The sequence below is a fragment of the Giraffa tippelskirchi genome, chromosome 5, assembly GCF_054371585.1.
Source record: "Giraffa tippelskirchi isolate mGirTip1 chromosome 5, T2T-mGirTip1v1.2.pri, whole genome shotgun sequence".
Taxonomy (NCBI): domain Eukaryota; kingdom Metazoa; phylum Chordata; class Mammalia; order Artiodactyla; family Giraffidae; genus Giraffa; species Giraffa tippelskirchi.
The window spans coordinates 107,044,675-107,063,444 of NC_137279.1; the positions used below are offsets into that span (position 1 = coordinate 107,044,675).

The 18,770-nt window shown below is 42.1% G+C and overlaps 1 protein-coding gene across 1 annotated transcript in view; it reads left to right on the plus strand.

Moving 5' to 3' along the window:
- The window catches only part of CASQ2 (calsequestrin 2), a 66,755-nt gene that overhangs the window by 19,114 nt on the left and 28,871 nt on the right, over positions 1-18,770 (plus strand). Inside the window, exons 2-5 of the mRNA XM_081493319.1 lie at positions 6,002-6,086; positions 9,099-9,199; positions 10,791-10,902; positions 17,938-18,011. Of these exons, the coding sequence (XP_081349445.1) occupies positions 6,002-6,086; positions 9,099-9,199; positions 10,791-10,902; positions 17,938-18,011 (372 nt within the window). The remainder of the gene's footprint in view (positions 1-6,001; positions 6,087-9,098; positions 9,200-10,790; positions 10,903-17,937; positions 18,012-18,770) is intronic.

An 18,770-nucleotide genomic window follows, 5' to 3' on the forward strand; every position in this document is an offset into this window, starting at 1 on the left:
GCTGGAGAGGCAGCTGGGCCATACCGTGTAGGGGCTTCATGGTCATGCTAGGGATTTGAGATTTCATCCTGAGTGTGTGGAAATTAAATCCATATTCCTTCGCATCACTTTCAAAGCTCTGTATGATTGACCTCCTTGCCCATGAACTCTCTTGCTCTGGCTCCATAGCCCTTATTTTCTGTCTTAGTTCTTCAACATCTATCAGCTAATTCTTTTGTTTTAATTTTTATTTTTTAAACTTATGAAAGTACAATAACATATTTACAGGAGACTTGGAAAATACAGAACAAGGTTACATATAGCTCCACTATATATTACAATTTTTCCTATCAGCTAATTTTTTATTAGCTTCCTCCCTAATGACATCACAAACTCCTTGACTCTGGAATGTGTCTTGCACTTTTGTTTCGCATGGAACCTTGATCATAGTAGGTCCTCAATTAATAATTATTGTCTTCTTGCCATCACAATACATTAGGCTTTTGTTAACTAGGCAATTTCTTAATTGGCACAAGGTTCAGCTGACCCTTTCAAGCTGTCATCATAGTAAGAAGAAAATGTAACATTTATTAAGCACTTACTGATGCCAAAAACTGTGTCAAGATGTTTACATGAATCATCTCATTTACTCTTCTTCAGAACAGCCTTATGAAACAGATACTGGTACTCCCCATACTTCACAGCAGAGTCATAGCAAGGACCAAGTCAGGAATCCAGGTCTCTGATGCCAAGCTGTATACTCTTAACTACTAGGATATCTTATCTCTGGATCATTTATTCATTAAAAGATGAGATCTACTTCAAGTCATATCATTACAGAGGCAACAATAGTACAATAAATACCTATATGATGCAAAATTTAAAAAGGACATACTATAAACATCCACAATTTTGCTGCTGACATGTATATTATTTAATATGATTTTTTTATATAAAGTTGTTTCTGCACTCAAAAGAATCAGCAATGGTCAAACAAATCAATGTTTCTGGAACTGTACCCATGCCCAGTGGCTACATATACCAACTGCTAACAACTTCATTCTCTAGGATGGACAGGTGGCATGACCATTTGAGAAGTAACCAACCAACCAGTCAACAAAACAGACAGAGCCAGAAGTCAACACGAGAAAACTGGAATCTAATCTGAAAACAGCATTCTGGTTTTCTGGGAATTTGGGAGACACATTGACTCTATCTTTTCTCCTCCTGGTGGTTGTAACTTTTAATCATTGTGAAGTGAAGTGAAAGTGAAAGTCGCTCAGTTGTGTCCAACTCTTTGCGATCCCATGGACTACACAGTCCATGGAATTCTCCAGGCCAGAATACTGGAGTGGGTAGCCTTTCCCTTCTCCAGGGGATCTTCCCAACCCAGGGATCAAACCCAAGTCTCCTGCATTGCAAGCAGATTCTTTACTATCTGAGCTATGAGGGCAGCATCCCTGTAATTGGTGACAATTTCTCTTCTCCTTTTGGCTCAAAATTCTCTTAAACTTGTGAAGTACTTCGGCCAGTCCATTCATCCAAAGTATGCTGAGTGTTTCTAGGGAACTATATGAGATACAAAAGAAGCATAGAGCCAGCATTTTTTTTCCTTAGGGAGGAAAGATGCGCAATATAGAACTCTGATGACTGAAAAATAAGTGCCAGAGTGCTGTGTCCCTATATTGGGCTATTGGAATTCACAGAAAGGAGACTGGAGTCAAAGATGAGTCTGGAGCTGGGCTTTGCAGCCAAGGCCTGGGTGGCAGCAACCTGGAGAGCTCAGTGAGACTGGACTACGGAAGAATGGAGAATGGAAAATATGAGCTGGAGATATAAGACCAGAGCAATGGTGGAGATTAAGCTAAGTGGGAGAAGCGGACAATGTCTGGCCTGCCCCATCAGCTCAGCAGGGGCTCTTGATCCTGGGGAGAATGGTCAGCCCAGAAGGCCCCAGTCTTTCATTGCACCCTTTCTCCCGCAGCCCAGTCTCATGGCTCTCTCCTGGGTGGCTGCCAGCCTTGGCCACCCCTGGCTCAGGCCCAAGAAGGGTGCTTGCTAGGGCTGATGGAGGTGATGACAGAGCTCAAGTGGGCAGGCTTTGGGCCTAATCATGGTAGGAGGCGAGAGTGACAGGACACCTCACGGATTGTGCAAAGGGTGCCAAGGAGAAGGTGGACAGGTCTTAGCTAGCATGGGTTCCTGACCCATCTGTGACTGCCAGCGTCTGTCTCCCCATCTGTGCCTAGAACGGTAACTGGCTGTGGCTTAAACAGAAAACCATAAAAAAACAGAACTGAGTTTGTCTGCGATAGCACCTTCCACTCATATATCTTCAATTGTCATATATCAATATCAATAAGGTAATGAGAATGTCATGCTTTACAAGCCCAGGCAAGGCACACTTGGCATCTACCTAAAAACCAATAAAATGTGGTGGTATATGCCTAGGAGAGGTCGGAATTAAATTCTCTGTAATTCTCAGAGTTAATCTTGAAAACTCTTACTATTAATAATATTTCTCTCCTACACTTAAGATGAAGCAACCAACAGGGCTGAGCATGGCCCGTGGGTCACAGTTGGAAAACACCATGTCACATCACTTTTGGATGAACTGACAACCATTTATAGCAGTGTTTTCCAGAATGTGGTACAGGATCTGCTGCGTCAGAATCATGGGGTGTGGTGGTGTGGTTTATGAAAATATTTTTTCCTGAGCTCCACCCCAGCTCTATTCTCTACTTTCTGGAGTGAAGGCCAGGAAGCCCCATTTCACCCAGTGCTCCAGGTTTAAGAACCACTGTTAGAGGCTCACACTTCAGGAATAGGGAAACTGTCTAATATCACAAAGCCATCAGGTCTCATCATCATTAATTTTTAATTATAGAAAGGGAGCATTTCAGTTAATGTATTGATAGCACTAAACAGGACAAAGTGGCTTGCACTGAACACCAGAAAACTCAAAAATGATCTTGTCTAATAAACTGAATGCAATAGATTAAAGCCAAGTGACTTTGCAGAAAGACAGGCCTGTTTAAGCATTACAGGGACGCTCAAGATAAGTCATAATATAAACACTGATGATATCTTTCATTCTAAGCCTTCCCTAGACTCAGCCAAACTTCAAGAAAGAGGAGAAAACTGTTCGTGGGGTGGAGGCATCATTTGTTACCTGCCCCTTCACCTCCAGTCACCAGCGGGACTCCACAGAGCAGCTCTCTGTGCTTCTGCCCAATATCCTTGGCCTTAGATGAAAGGAGTGATTAGGAGCTAGAGAGGAAGAAAGAGAACAGAAAGTATAGGAGGTCAAGGAGGGAAGAATGAACAGGCAAATAGAGAAGTTACAGCAGGAGATAGCCCTTTCAACACATGGTGCTGGAACAGCTGGACACCACTGGCTAAAGATACACACACACACACACACACACAAAACCCTCAAAACAGATCATGGACTTACACGTAAAACTAAAATTCCAAACCTTCTAGGGAGATCCCTGGCAGTCTAGTGGTTAGGACTCAGTGCTTTCACTGCCATGGTCTGGGTTCAATCCCTGGCTAGGGAACTAAGATCTCTCAAGCTACGGGAAACAACAACAAAAGAAAATAATAAAACTTTTAGGAAAAAATTAGAAAAAAATTTCAGGATACAGGATCAGGAAAACAGTTCTTAGACTTCACACCAAAAGTACAATCCATAAATGGGAAAACCAATAAATATGACTTCATTAAAATCAAGAACATTTATTGTGAGAAAGACCCTATTAGGAGGATGAAAAGATAAGCTTCAAGATGGAAGAAAATATTTGTACACCACGCATCCAACAAAAGTGAGTGAAGTTGCTCAGTCGAGTCCGACTCTTTGTGACCCCATAGACTGTAACCTGCCAGGCTCCTTCGTCCATGGAATTTTCCAGGCAAGTATACTGAAGTGGGTTGCCATTTCCTTCTCCAGGGGACTAATATTTAAAAAGCTCTCAAAACTCAGCTATCAAAAATAATCTATTTGGAAAATAGACAAAAGACATGAACAGGTATTTCATAGAAGAGAGCATACTGATGGCAAGTACATGAAAAAGTATTCATCATCATTAGCCATTAGGGAAATGCATTAAAACCATAATGAGATATCACTACACACCTAAAATAAAAAAGTGACAACACCAAATGTTGGCAAAGATGCAGAACTGGATTCCTTATCCCTACATTGCTATTGGGAATGTAAAGTGGTATAGCCACTCAAACAGCAGTTTCTTTAAAAATTAAACATGCAATTATGATACAACCTAGCAATTGCACTCCTGAGTATTTTTTCCCAAAGACATTAAGAATAACCTTCACACAAAAACCTGTGTATGAATGTTGCCAGTGGCTTTACTCATAATAGCCCAAAACTTGAAACAGCCCAGATGTTCTCCAGCAGATGAATAATTGAAGAAACTGTGGTACCTCCATAATATGGAAATACTGCTCAGTTATACAAAAGAATGATCTATTAATACACCCAAGAATCTGGATGAATCTCCAAGGAAATATGAGTAAAAAAAAAAACAACCTCAAAGGTTGTATATGATATCATTCAACTTATATAACATTCTTGAAAAGATTACAGAAAATGGGAACACATTATTGTTCAGTCACTAAGTCATGTCCAACTCTTTGTGACCCCATGGACTGTAGCACACCAGGCTTCCCCATCCTTCACTATCTCCCAGAGTTTGCTCAAACTCATGTATATTGACTTGGTGATGCCATCAGTGGTTGCCAAGGTTAGGGAGGGGATGACGGTGGAAGCAAGTGGATGTGACTATAAAAGGACAACATGAAGGATCCTCATTGTTATGGAAATCTTCTGTACATTTACAATATAAATACTAATATCCAGTTTTGATATTGTATTATAGTTTTCCAAGATGTTATTTTGGGGGCAAACTGGGTAAAATGTATGAGTGATCTCTCTGTACTATTTCTTATAGCTGCATGTTAATCTGCAATCATCTTTTTTTAATTTTAAATAAAGAAATGTAATATTAATATTTCATGATCTTTCTGGGAGCCTCCCCACTCTATTCTATTTTAAGCCTCCATTCAGCCAGATGGCAGGAATTAGATCTCAGTCAACTGAGGGTCTCTCTAATTCCTTATCTCTGGAGGAGGAAATGGTAACCCACTCCAGTATTCTTGCCTGGAGAATCCTATGGACAGAGGAGCCTTGTAGGCTATAGTCAGTCCACAGAGTTGCAAAGAGTCAGATACGACTGAGTGACTGAGCACTGCTTCCTCATATCTAAGTTTCAGGGAGCTTAACATGATGCCAGTCTTGTGCTTGGTGTCAGCAGGTAGGCTGGTATCCACCCAGGGTAACTGATGTCCATCCAGTCTACCCGTCTGTCCACCTGACACTGTTGCCTCCTCTTCACCTTTGAGGCTATGAATCCACCTGGGTACTCTGCTAATTCTTCCTCTCAGCTGGAAGCAGGAAGACTTCAGAGGTCACCTCAGGTCATTTTACCAGATACCCTCAATGGACATTCCTACTCCTCAAGTGCATGGGGTAGAGGGATTTGAAGACTATCTTGGGTATTGGGGACACAGTTCTCCTTTATTTTCAGGTCCCTCAGCCTATCTGGCATCTCTCATGACCCCACCAAACCCCAGTGGCTGGGGATGGGCTACAGGCCCCTTAGTAGGAATCTGCTGGTACCGAGTTCTCTTTGTTTCCTTTCTGATTCTGCTCTCTCCCAATTCAAACTTTATCTACCCTGAGGGCAGAGAAGGGTATGCAACAATGGATATGGTCTTCCAAATCTTAGATTTGGTCCTCATAGTTTTCTCTCTTTGGTTCTCAGAATTCTGCTGAATTATCCTTCTCCTGAAGGTATAAACATGGCTTCTTGAATTGGTCACAGAGTAACAGAAAGTATGAAGAGAAATCTTGTCAATATATCAAAATAGTGTCCCATGGTATTTTCTACAGTCTTGCTGCCCTTGACTCACTAACTCTCCTGCTTGTCTTTCCCTTCAGCTTGTGGCTCAGGTCCTGGAACATAAAGATATAGGCTTTGTGATGGTGGATGCCAAGAAAGAAGCCAAGCTTGCCAAGAAATTGGGTAAGTGTGATTTTTTTTTTAGATATATCACGAAGAAACAAATGTGTCTTGCAAAAAAAAAGGTACAGTCATTTTTTTCTTGCATGATAACTAGACTGTTTTTAAATAAATATAAAATGATCTTGTACAGCTTAGTCTTAGCTTAGGGAAGAGTTTCACAAAAGTAAATACAGGCCTGAATTCAACGATTTCACATTAGACATTTAATATATCTCTGAATCAGTACAAGAAAGAGGGTCTCTTCATGGGAAAATGGACACTAATGGTTCAAACCTTTATTTCCAGCTCTTAGAAAAGGTTAAAAGGCTAGCTTCTTGGCAGGGGATGGGGGAACATAAATTAGGAATTTGTGAGTAACATGTACACACTACATAAAATAAACAACAAGGACCTACTTATAGCACAGGAAACTATACTCAACGCTTTGTAATAACCTATATGGGAAAAGAATCTGAAAAATACATGTATGCATAACTGAATTACTTTGCTGTACATCTGAAACTAACACAACACTGTACGTCAACTATATATTAATATTAAGAAAGGGCAGGGGGGCTAACCTCACTGACGCAGTGATCTCTTTGAGGGAGATCAAATCTCCTCTTCCATCACCTATTATTTCCTGACCTCTTAGCTGAAGCAGCCAACAAAGGGTATCATTAATAGTAGTGACTCTAGGGTCCCAGTTGTTTCTATATTGAAGGCCAAACCCCAGCTGGGCACTGTCACCAAGGATGAAAGGGAGGATTTAGAGGAGGTATGGTTAGATGACTGCACACTGCAAGTTGTAATCTCTTGTGTCAATATGTCACGGTTAAGTGCAAGTGCCCTTTAAGATTCTTACACCTCTAATCCCAAGGAGAGAGAATATAGGTTACTCCCTGGTTTGCAAACACCCCCACACCTGTACTGACCAGTTCACTTTTTCTGCATCACCAGTGAAGGATGGCTAGTAAAAGAGAGCAGGAGGTTATAAAACAGGACCTTTAAAGAAAGGTTAATTGGGTTGGGAGTAGTAATCACAGAATAAAGAAAAAGATTAGTGGTGGTTCAGTAAACACCTTCAGATATATATGAAAGTTCATTATCTTAGAGAATTTCAAACAACTGCTTCCTATTTTATTTTCAACACTAGTTTTTTTTAAAAAAGATTTAAACTGTAGGAGACAACATTTAGGTTAGATACAAGGCAGAATCATGACTATAAGTGATAATGTATTATTAAGAATGCCTGGAGTATCTCCTTCCCTGGAGACAAGTTAAGAATTTTTTCCCCTTGTGCAGGGGAGCAAAGCATATTCAACTCTTTCCCTCGTCAAAAGCGAGTTGATGAATTCAGTCCAGTGCCTCTTGATTCCCTAGTCTTCTCTCTTCCCACTCTTTTAATGAGAATTTGGGAGAATTTCTAGTAAATATAGTTAGAGGAAAACACTAGTGTTCTAGCAATCTAGAAACTTAGGGAGCACAAGCTCAGCAAGCATTCATAAGAATGGACTGATGGATATTCTCCCAGTGGAGGATGTGATGGGGTTTTAAATGTCTAAATGAACTTGTAAATGACATGGGGCAGGTTCTTTCTGATTACTCAATCCTCGGAGTTTACAGGACAGTTGTATTTTGTAAACCTGCTCCTTATAACTCCATCCCCATTTCCATTTGCCAGAGTTTGGTCTCTGAACTAATTTCCTAACTGGTTTGGTCTCTGAACTAATCTCCTAACTGGTTTCAGGCTCAGAGAATAGTCCAACAGCAGGACACTGCCTGAGGTTCGCCATGCACCGTCTGTGATCAGTCACTGCCCGCCTCAGGGATACCTGGCACGCTGCTCCTTTAGATTTACAAACGGAGCTCCGTGGCATGCTAGGGCTTCTTCAGAAGTGCCCTGGGACATGGTGGGCAGTGGGCCAGCCTCCCTTCCCCTAGAGATTCTGCAGAAGAGTTCATCTGGAGAGAGCATCCTCCAGCTAATTGAGAGTTTGAAAACAATTAATTTAAGGAATTAAGGATGCCATGCAGTTGGACCAAGTGCCAGCCTCAGCTATTTAGCATTCCTGGGGGGAAATGCAGTTCTCCGATGTGCATTTGTGAAAGTACACAGCTGAGAGCAAGGAGGGCAGGAGACATCACACCGAGAGCCAGGAGGGCAGGAAAGAAGATGCAGAACCTGCTCTTGCAGCATTATCAGCAGACTGGGAAAAGAAGACGTGCACAATTCAGCTATAATGGGAAAGCAAGGTGTTCGCTCTGACTGCAAACTTTTATGGCATGTCCAAGGGGTCCAGACTCCAAGCAAGGTGCTGGGGTCCCAAGAGGACAACAGCCCTACCCTTCTAGAGGGATCGCTGTTTATAGTGAGTACCTGTACATGGAGCTGAGAGCAGATCCATAATGGCAAGGGAGGTTGGAGAAGCTCTCTCCTGAAAAATGGGTCATAAGCTAAGACCCAGAGGAGATGACCAAGGTGAGTGGTAGTGGTGTTGGTGTCGTGGGAAAGGACATTCCAGGCTCAAGGAGAACAACTGTACAGAGAATCATGCAGTATGGCTTTTCCTTTCTGTCCCCTTTCACCTCAGCTCTTGGGCAAAAAGCCAAGGGAGTTGCACAGGGATGAAAAGCAAAGTTCTCTAGGGGGCACAGGTCCACTCAAGGGAGAATGCACAGGACAGGGCTAGCACTAGGCTGTAGAAGGGCTTCATGCCAGGCTACAGAGCCAGATGGGCAGTGGGTGTGAAAACTTTCTGATAAGAAGGATGGAGTCAGCAATAGCCTTTGGAAAATTAAAGCAGTGGCAGAGTGGTGATGTTTTTCTTTTAAGCTAAAGTCCAGGTGGAATTGTTGGTTCTCGACTATTTCATTTTGAGCTTCCCCTTTGGGAACCCATCTTAAGGTTAATGCTAGTTCCACTGAGCCTGACCCCATGTCACCCAGGAAACCTGAGCCAGACCCTGAGCAACAGGATGGCTCTTGTTTCATCAGGATGATTTTACTCTGGGAACTCTTTGTTTCTTTTAGGTTTTGATGAAGAAGGAAGCCTGTATGTTCTTAAGGGTGATCGCACAATTGAGTTTGATGGCGAGTTTGCGGCTGACGTCTTGGTGGAATTTCTCTTGGACGTAAGCTTCTGCGCCCAGTGGCCGTGCGTGGCACTGTGTGGGTTCAAATACAGGGTGTAAGACCCCAAAGTAACAACAGAAAAGGTAGATAACCTGACCTGGTCTAAGAAAGATTTCTCAAGCCTCATGAAAAAACTAGAGCATGCCTACATCATGACAATATTTATGTCTACTCAGCAGCTGGCCCGTAAATCACTTCATAAACTGTTTTATTAGTGACCAGAGGGTCACAAATTAGCACTTTGTAGTAGTAGGATGTTAACTCTCTGAGCAAGTATGCACAAACATCCCCAGAATCCCCTTGGCTTTGTTCTAGGGCTTCTGAAGGGGGGTGTAAGGAAGAGAGGAAGATGGTCAGTGGAAGATGGAGGAGGGAGAGGAGTAATAACCTGCTGAGTGACCCGCAGACAGGATAAAGAAAGGCAGGGCTGAGGAGCCCTCCAATACCACATTCCCTCTCAGCCATGGACGGACAGCTCCCTGGGATCCACGTGCTCAGGCCAATAGAGGAATAGACACTGTACAGGTATTTTTTCCATAGCTAAACTCACACTTTCAATAACAGCTGTGAAGTCAAGTTCTTTTGAACTTGCAGATAAAGACCGTCCATACTGGTGATTCCTTATCTACCAGCTAGAACACAGTGGCCTACTGCCTTTTCCCAACTGCCTCAAACATTCTACGAGAGGGTCAGAAGTAAGTCAAAGGTTACCTCCTATAAAACAGTGCTCATAGACTCTCATCTCACTGATCCACGCTGGCAAGCCCTAAAGAAGGCTGAGGGAGGCAACAGAACAACTGTGGGCCCACGTGGCCCTGCCCCGGCTCTGTCAGCTAGGAGGGCGCTTTTAGATGCAAGTACCTTAAATAATGTGCAACATCACTGACAAATGGAAGACCAGTGGGAGGCAGATTTTAGACTTGACCAAATCAGGGCTCTACCTCCATTTCTTTCTGTAAATCAGGTAATTGTGTTGGCTTTGTCCTCAAGCTGACTGTCCTCAAGTTCTCTGACAACCTAGAGGGGTGGCATGGGATGGGAGGTGAGAGGGAGATTCAAGACAGAGGGGACATATGTACACATATGGCTGATCCATGTTGTTGTATGGCAGAAGCCAACACAACATGGTAACACAATTATCTTCCAATTAAAAATAAATTTTTAAAAAGGTCCAGCAGCAGGAGCTGATACACCACATTTCCTCATTCATATCCAATGAGAGGGGGGAAAAGAATCTGGCCTGCACTGCTCTCTTAAAAGGAGAGTAGAACTTTCCCCAGGCCTTCAAGCTGATCTACTCTGGAGGTTCATTGGCCAGAATTGAGTCACATGCCATTCCTGAATCAACAGCTGGCCAGAGAAATGAGGTTACTCCTAGACCAGTCGGCCTACTCCATGAGTTAAGGTCAGTTCCTCTAAGAAAGAAAGAAATTTCACCTCACTGGGGAAAGTGAAATGGACCCTGAAGAACTCAAACAAAGTTCACAACTTCCCCCCAAAGCACTCTAACACATGCGCCTGATTCCCCTACCGGGCAGGGAACAGTTCTTTTATTTGAACATCTTTTATGTTGTGTGTGTGACATTCCAGCTCATTGAAGACCCAGTGGAGATCATCAATAGCAAACTGGAAGTCCAAGCCTTTGAGCGCATTGAGGACCACATCAAACTCATCGGCTTTTTCAAGAGTGAGGAATCAGAACGTAAGTTGTCTGTCCACCCGAGCCTGTTAGTCTAAAGGCTCCTTTCCCAACAAGGTGTGTTAGATTATCCAGAAAGAAGATGAGCCATCAGCACATAGAGGGGGAATCTTCCTTGCACCCTGTGCAATGGGACAGATGAGCAGAAATTATGCAAAACAGGTGGGGGAGCTGAAAGAATACTGAGGTTGGGCCATGTTCTCTGACCTTGAAGGAGGCTCATCAGTGTTAGACAGATGAGAGAAAAGCCCTTCCTCCACTTTCTGCACCTGCCCATCAACCTGCAGGATTCTCTCTCAACATGGGGCAGAAAGGGCTGTCTCCCTGACGTTGGCAGCTCCTGTGGTCAGCAGCTTCTTGGAAAGCATTTGAGGAAAATCTGGGTAGGGATCACCTTGGCAACTGCAGCACATTGTGGGAAATTGCTGGTCAACCCCCACTGACCACCAAGGCTGCCTGCAATGGCATGGCCACACCTCTGGGTATATTCCCTTTGAAAGCTTTGTGGCCAGGTTTTGGGTGGGTAGAGGAACATATTGGAGCATCACTACAACCTACACAGAGGTGACTGGGGTAGCGAGTGGGAACCAGGAAGAGAGAGGTAGAGAAGGAACCAGGAAGGTTAACTACTTGAGGACATTTTTTAAAGTGCTTTGGCAGCAAGGGTCCTATGAGTTAAGGCTTTTTCTTGCGTCTGAGCTGTGGAGAGAGGGACAGTGCTAGTAGGAATGGGCATAATCATGAAAGAGAATTGGGAAGCATTAGTACATGGGAGAGTGCAAATAAGGGCTGCTTATGACTATTTCTGGAATCTCCAAAATGTTTTGAAATTCTTTGTGAAGCCATTTCTGTATTCCATCTGCCAACTGGCATCCTTAGTCATCTCATCAACAACCCACCTATTTTCTCTCTCCTATGACTCAACTGTCTTCTAATTTGCTACATAAAAGGTGAATAGAGATTCACCCTCCTCAAGGGTGCTTTTCTGGGAAGGAGGCTAGCTAAGAACTTTCAACCCAGTTCTTTAGGTGACTTTATTTCAATTTTCACATTCCTATATAGAGGCTGGCTACTCTGGGTTCTTCTCCCACCCTCTTCTACTTTCTCCTCTTCCTTTCATTTCCTTTAATCATTTTATGCCTTGCCTGACCCCTTCAATTGTTTCTATCCATTCCTATCCTAACTCTCTCTCTTCCTCCATTAAGCTCAGGGCAGCATAGAGGGAGGGAGGATTGGGATAAAAAGGACATCTTCCAGAGTTTCCCTGATGGTGCAGAGGTTACAACTCTGTGCTTTCACAGCCAAGGGCCTGAGTTTGGTCCCTGGCCAGGGAACTAAGATCCCACAGGCTGCACACTGTGGCCAAAAAGAGAGAGAGAGAGAGAGAAAACCACATCTTCCACTGTCTACCTTCCCCAACCCTAAATGAATAACAATAATAGCTCCATTCAACTAATGTATATCATATTTCAGGGCCTATGCTAGGAGTTTTCTGTAGATGCCTTAGTTTCATTCTCACAACTAGCCTGTAAGGTAGCTACCATTATTATCAGCATTTTAATGATGAGGATATAAAGGGACAGAAAGGTTGAATGAACTCACCCAGTATCAAACAGCTAGTAATAATGGTAGAGCCAAGATTTACATCCCAGACAGTCCCAGACTGCTGACTTCAAGGCTCATACACTGAACCACTGGGCCATACTTTCAAGACTTCACAGCTGTGTCAGGTCAAGGCACACATGAAATGTGACCATGCTTGTATGGCACGTAGGGGTAAACTGGAAGAGATTTATGTGGGCTTACAAAAAAATGTTTTTTCACTTTCTTAATATAATAATTACAAAATACTAGGAAAGATGTCAAATATTACATTGTATAAAACTTCGAAATAAAATATTTATAGATTTTGAATGAAAATCTTGTGCTTGCTTCTAGGAATACAGCTTTTGATATTAGGTTTTATGTTTGAAATAGCAATATACTGTTCCTGATCAAGGTTTTAAGTGATCTTTTCAAATTCTGGATAGTCACCCTTGACCAGAGACTTTGCTGGCACATGTAGATGGTGGCAAATGACAGGACAACATTCTTTTTTTTTTTCTTTGATTGATGAACCATCTTTTCTTGCCATTGAACAGAATTTAGATAATCTAATCTCTAAATTGTCCTTCAAGGATGTGAACATTCTTTCCATCTAACAGATATTGCTCTCCTTTTCAATGACAAATGTAACGTGAATATTTCTTATGATCATCTGAAAAAATTTCAAGCCCAGCTGAGATTTTCCATACTACATATTTAAAAATAATAATGAAGCATCTGCTTTGGAATATGCAATTATCGCTCTACTGGTCTTACAACTTTTTCTTAAAATTTAAATAATAAGGTTACTAGTGAGCCATTTTAACCTCCTTTCTAAGGTTAAATTTTTGCTTTTAAATTGATAAACTTTGTCAGTACACTGTATATTTCACAGTGTCGTTGCAATATTCAGTTAACTTTATTCAGGAGCTCAGCAAGGTCCAGCATGTTTTGAAGCCAATAATTTATCCTTTGAAGAGCTTTCAAACCAAACATAATTCACAATTTTTTTCAATTCATCTCTTAGCTCATAAACTCTTAGTAAAACTCCTCTTGCACAGTGAGCCTGCTTGAGTATGATACAGCAGAGACAAGTCTTCTGAACCTATTTCTTTACCTGGAGCTAAGGAGAGAAGCTTGGTGTTGCTAATGGTAAAGAATCTGTCTGCCAATGCAAGAGATGTTCAATTCCTGAGTTGGGAAGATCCCCTAGAGTAGGAAATGGCAACCCACTCCAGTATTCTTGCCTGGAAAATTCCATAGGCAGAGGAGCCTAGAGGGCTACAGTTCATGGGGCTGCAAAGAGTCAGACACAACTGAGCACACACCCACACCCACACATGCACAATAAAAGAAGGGGCTATGGAGGTTTGGATATTATTGGGGTCACTTTTTCAATTAACCAATTTATGCATCAGGTCTTAGCTGTGGCATGCAGGATCTTCATTGCGTCATGTGAGATCTTCCATTGTGGTATACAGATTCTCCAGTTGCAGCATGTGGGCTCAGTAGTTGCAGCTCATGGACTTAGTTGCTCCGCAGCATGTGGGATCTTGTTCCCTGACTAGGGGTCAAACTCATGTACCCTGTACTGCAAGGTGGATTCTTAACCACTGGGCCACCAGGGAAGTCCCTGGGGTCAATTTTTAAAATAACAATCTTTTATGTGGAATTCATACCAACAGATAAAAGTTTTTTAACAAAGAATTTCTGTGAATAAATACTGCTGGAATCTCAAAATTTTCAGAAAGAACTTGACAACACAGCCTTTACACCTTCTTGTCATTACAGCCTCACCATCAGTTCTGAAGCCATAAAGGGCTACAGTCCTCTTTAATGAATCAACTAATCAAATTATTCCCAATCATTATTTTTGAAAGAAATAATTTTTTAATTTACAAAAACAATAATACATTATGAAAGCCCATCTAGAATCAGATTGGCTAAGTGTTAATGTATACAGGCATTAGAAAAAAGAAAGAAGGAAGGTAGGAAGATAGAACAGTAGAAAGGGAAGAAGGAAGGCATAGATTGAATAATTCAGAAAATTAAGAAAATCAGTTTTATCCTCTTTAGAAATACCTAATACCAGATTTTGTTGATAATGTTGATCATGATGATTATTAGCATAATAAACAGCTATCATACATTCCATTGGTGTTAGCAGAAAAATAAAAGTAAATCAAATCAAAAGAAAAAACTAAATATTTTACAGAGCCTCACAAACTAAAAAAAAATCACTGATGATAAACCAACTTGGACTAAAGTAACAATCACATTGAGAAGATCCAGTGGGGAAGACAGGGGTGCAGCCTCTCTCTAGCTGTGATGCTCACTAGTCTTAGGCACAAAATAATTGTTACTGAAACAGAACATTCACTGAGGGAGCCACTGCTTTCAAATATAATATTAACTACTCAAAAATCTGAATGGTTGTAGAAAATATCTGGAAAGATTTATCACTGTAAAAAATTTTATATCTATCATGCCTCTTGTAACACACCTGTGGGCATCACGCACTGGCGGAAAGCATCGTGTTGTTTTAGTAGGCATCCCCATCTCTCTGTTTCTTTCTTGCCTTTCAAAAGAGGCCAAGGTCGGTGAGTGGGGAAGCTAGGAGTTGGTAAGGCACCCAGGGAAGCAGTTGTTGAGAATCCTGTGCTTTCTGCTGTATTTTGAGGGTGACTGGTCAAGGAAGTGTAATGGCACAGAAGACAAGGGCTTTGCAAATGATCTCAAGCTTGTCTGTTGAACAAGAACAATGGAGAGACAGTGGGGAAACTGGAAGGATTTAAAACATAGGTAGACTGGAATGGTCTTAGGACAGAAGGCTGCCTAAGACATTTGGTACCAAATTAGAAAGGATCTGGAAGAACTGGGAGGCTACATCTCCCAGGGAGGTTGGACATGAAGGTCCATCTCCAGTTTGAACATGTAACTATGTATGCTAGTGCTAAGAGAGCATGACAAAAACTTACTGAGGGAGATCAGGTAATGGTTAAGAATACCAAACTGAGGAAAATGTGGAGCTAAAGGGTCAATACCCAGTGTGGAAAACTCAGAGTGATAAGGAAGAAAGGTGAGGAAATGCTAAGACATGACTGCAGTAAGCCTGAGGTTAAAAGTTGATGTTCAGGAGCCTGTTCCAGAAGGGGAAAGACCAAGGTAACTGCAGAGTCAGACTGGGAGGAGCCAGGAAGGACCTGGTCAGCATCAAAACAGCACACAAGGGCAGGAAAAACCTTGGGATCACATGAGATCAAACAGAGCAGAAGACTAGACTGGGTTTCCTAGAAGCCAGCTGCTCTTTGGGTGAGGCTAAAGGCTCAACCACAGTTAGAAGCCTTGAAACCACAGTTTGAAGCTGGCAAATAACCTTGTTCAACCCTTCTGCATCTTAAAAGGGATATAGACTGGCTCCTCAAGTGAAGACGGGAGATTTTGGGACACAGGTAAAGGCCATTCTCTCTATCAGGACAGGGGTTCCTGGAGGCAAGGAGAGGTTCATCAGGAACAAGAGGTTGGGGAAGGGGGGACAGAGGATTCTGATGGGGCCCACTGCTCCCTTAGATAGACATAAATAACTCAGGTATGGCTATAATCATTCCACTTTCTGCATTCTCTCACCTTCTCTCTATTCATTCTCTGAATCTCTCACCCACCTTCCTCCCCTCCACCTAATCCTCTAGCCCAGTTCTCAGGTTTTATGATATATTTTCTGACAACCCAACTATTTTTATGAGGAATGCGTTTGTGTAAATTTGCATCAGCTTGTAGAGCTGTTCTTGTAGATTTTCCAACCCCTGTCTTGCCTGGGCTTATGTGCTTTCCTCTATTCTAACAACCATCACACCGCATTGTGGTCCTATGAGGGCCCATAACCCTCCTTGGCTGTGAGCCTTTGAGATCAGTGTACTTGTCTTACTCAACTTGCTGTCCCCTAAGTCAGTGTTATTCTTGAAATGTTTTTGATTAAATATTAGAAAATTCTGCCTGCTTCTGGGATTCTAGATAAAGCTTATGCCTCTGACGATGAAGGGATATGAAATTTCATGAAATGGAAAAAAAGGTAATCTTATTAAAAATGAATGATAGGATCACTGACTCTCAGGATTATAGACTTTGGGCAGAATCATCCACACGAGCACCATTTCCATCACCCTCACATATCAGGCAGGAGTATGAATGTCTTTACCAAGCAGTAACTGCCTAAGTGTAGTGAGGCACAGCATGGCCACACTCACAGGGTCTCAAGCTTATCTTGACCCATTTAGATTCAAGTCTGGGGCCAGAATCGAGTCTAATAGTAGTACAGTCCCTCAGTCGTGTCCGACTCTTTGAGACCCCATGGACTGTAGCCCGTCAGGCTTCTCTGTCCACGGAATTCTCCAGGAAAGGATACTGGAGTGCGTTGCCATTCCCTTTTCCAGGGGATCTTCCTGACCCAGGAGTTGAACCTGGGTCTCCTGCTTTACAGGCAGATTCTTTACCATACTCAAGACGGTAAACAATCCGCCTGCAATGCAGGAGACCGGGGTTCAATCCTTGGGTCAGGAAGATCCCTTGGAGAAGGGAATGGCTATCCACTCCAGTAGCCTTGCCTAGAGAGTTCTATGGACAGAGAATCAAGCCTGGGCTTGGTTAATTTTAAGTCTTCCTCTCAAGGGATCAGAATGAAAAAAGAAAACTTAAAAAGAGAGAAAGAAAAACTAGGATTTACCCAAAGAAGCACTCCTACTAGGAAGTTTAAAATTCTTCTGTGATGTCATTTTTGATTGAGTTGCTTTGCATACTAAGTGGGTTTTCGTCTTACTTAGTGCTCACTTATACAGCAGGATGCATTCTCTTTAGAGGGTACACTTATAACTAGCAGTGAGTTTGAGAGAAAAAACTTCTTTTGGTTTTTCTCTCTCTTGTCCTTTCTTGGTTTCACCCAGTTTCCTAAAACACATAAAAGTGAGATGAAAAGTTCCTTTCTAGGAACTTTCCTAGGGGACTTCCTTATTGGTCCAGTGGTTAAGAGTCCATCTGCCAGTGCAGGGGACACAGCCACATGCCATGGAGCAGCTAGGCCCGTGTGCCACAACTACTGAAGCTTGTGAGCCCTAGAGCCTGAGCTCTGCGGCAAGAGAACCTGCAATGAGAAGCTTCACACTGCAACGAAGACTAGCCCCCACTTGCTGCAAACGGAGAAAGCCAGAGAGCAGCCACAAAAACCCAGCGCAAACATAAATAAATAAATAAGAGATCCTTTTCAGGATAGTTGAACGACAGTCCACCCAGATTCCTTGGGATTTAAAATCATATCAAATCCTTATCTAAATAATATCTACCAGATAACTATCCAATCAGAATTAATTGGCTTCCCACGTTCTCTACATTATTTAAAAAGAGAAATTTCTGATGCAATGTGAATCTTGAAAATGTCTCTCCCTTTTATCTTTTTCCTCTTAGATTACAAGGCTTTTGAAGAGGCAGCTGAACACTTCCAGCCTTATATAAAATTTTTTGCTACTTTTGACAAAGGCGTAAGTACCTAAGAAACCTGTTTAAACACTTTAAAGCTTGAATTTCCCACCACTTTTCCTTCTCTTTTAGCAGCATTAACACTCCTCTATCCTCTATCCATTAATACATTTGCCAGAAGTGTTAGCAATATGGCATTAAATTACCATTGAATAAGAAACGAGTACAACAATTATTAATTCAGAGGATGTAAGGGTATTTCTGAAAACATGCAATAAAAAGAGGTGAATCACTCTTTATTACCTTCAACACTAAGAATGGGAAGTGTATGAGCCCAGATGTGCTGGGTCACTGGTCATTGCTTCCTTTTTGTTGAGGGCCATCCTCTCCCTTCCTGGGGTTGTATAGTTCCCCTCTACTGGGCAAGGAGAGGGATGCATTGGGGAGGAGCACAGACCATCTAAAGCCCTGGTGTTTCAGAAAGTTACCCATTCCTACTCCTCAGGAGATGTCATTGGTGTACTCATCTATAATTCAATGGATCTATATTTTCTGCATGTGGCAAGTCTTTTGTAAGCCAAAGAACTGCAGAGATATAGGGACCTTGAATCAGTGGGTAATTTATTCGGGGCCTACTATGGTTGGAGCACTCTACTCTTGCTCCAGTTAATACCAAAAGGGCTATTTATGATTTTCTCTGTGTTGGGCAAAATTTGATATATTGCATCTATACTGTTTCTAATCCTTTAAACAACTCCAAAACAACTCTGAAAAGTAAAAACAACATTTCCCAGATGAGAAAAAAGATTTAGAAAGGTTAA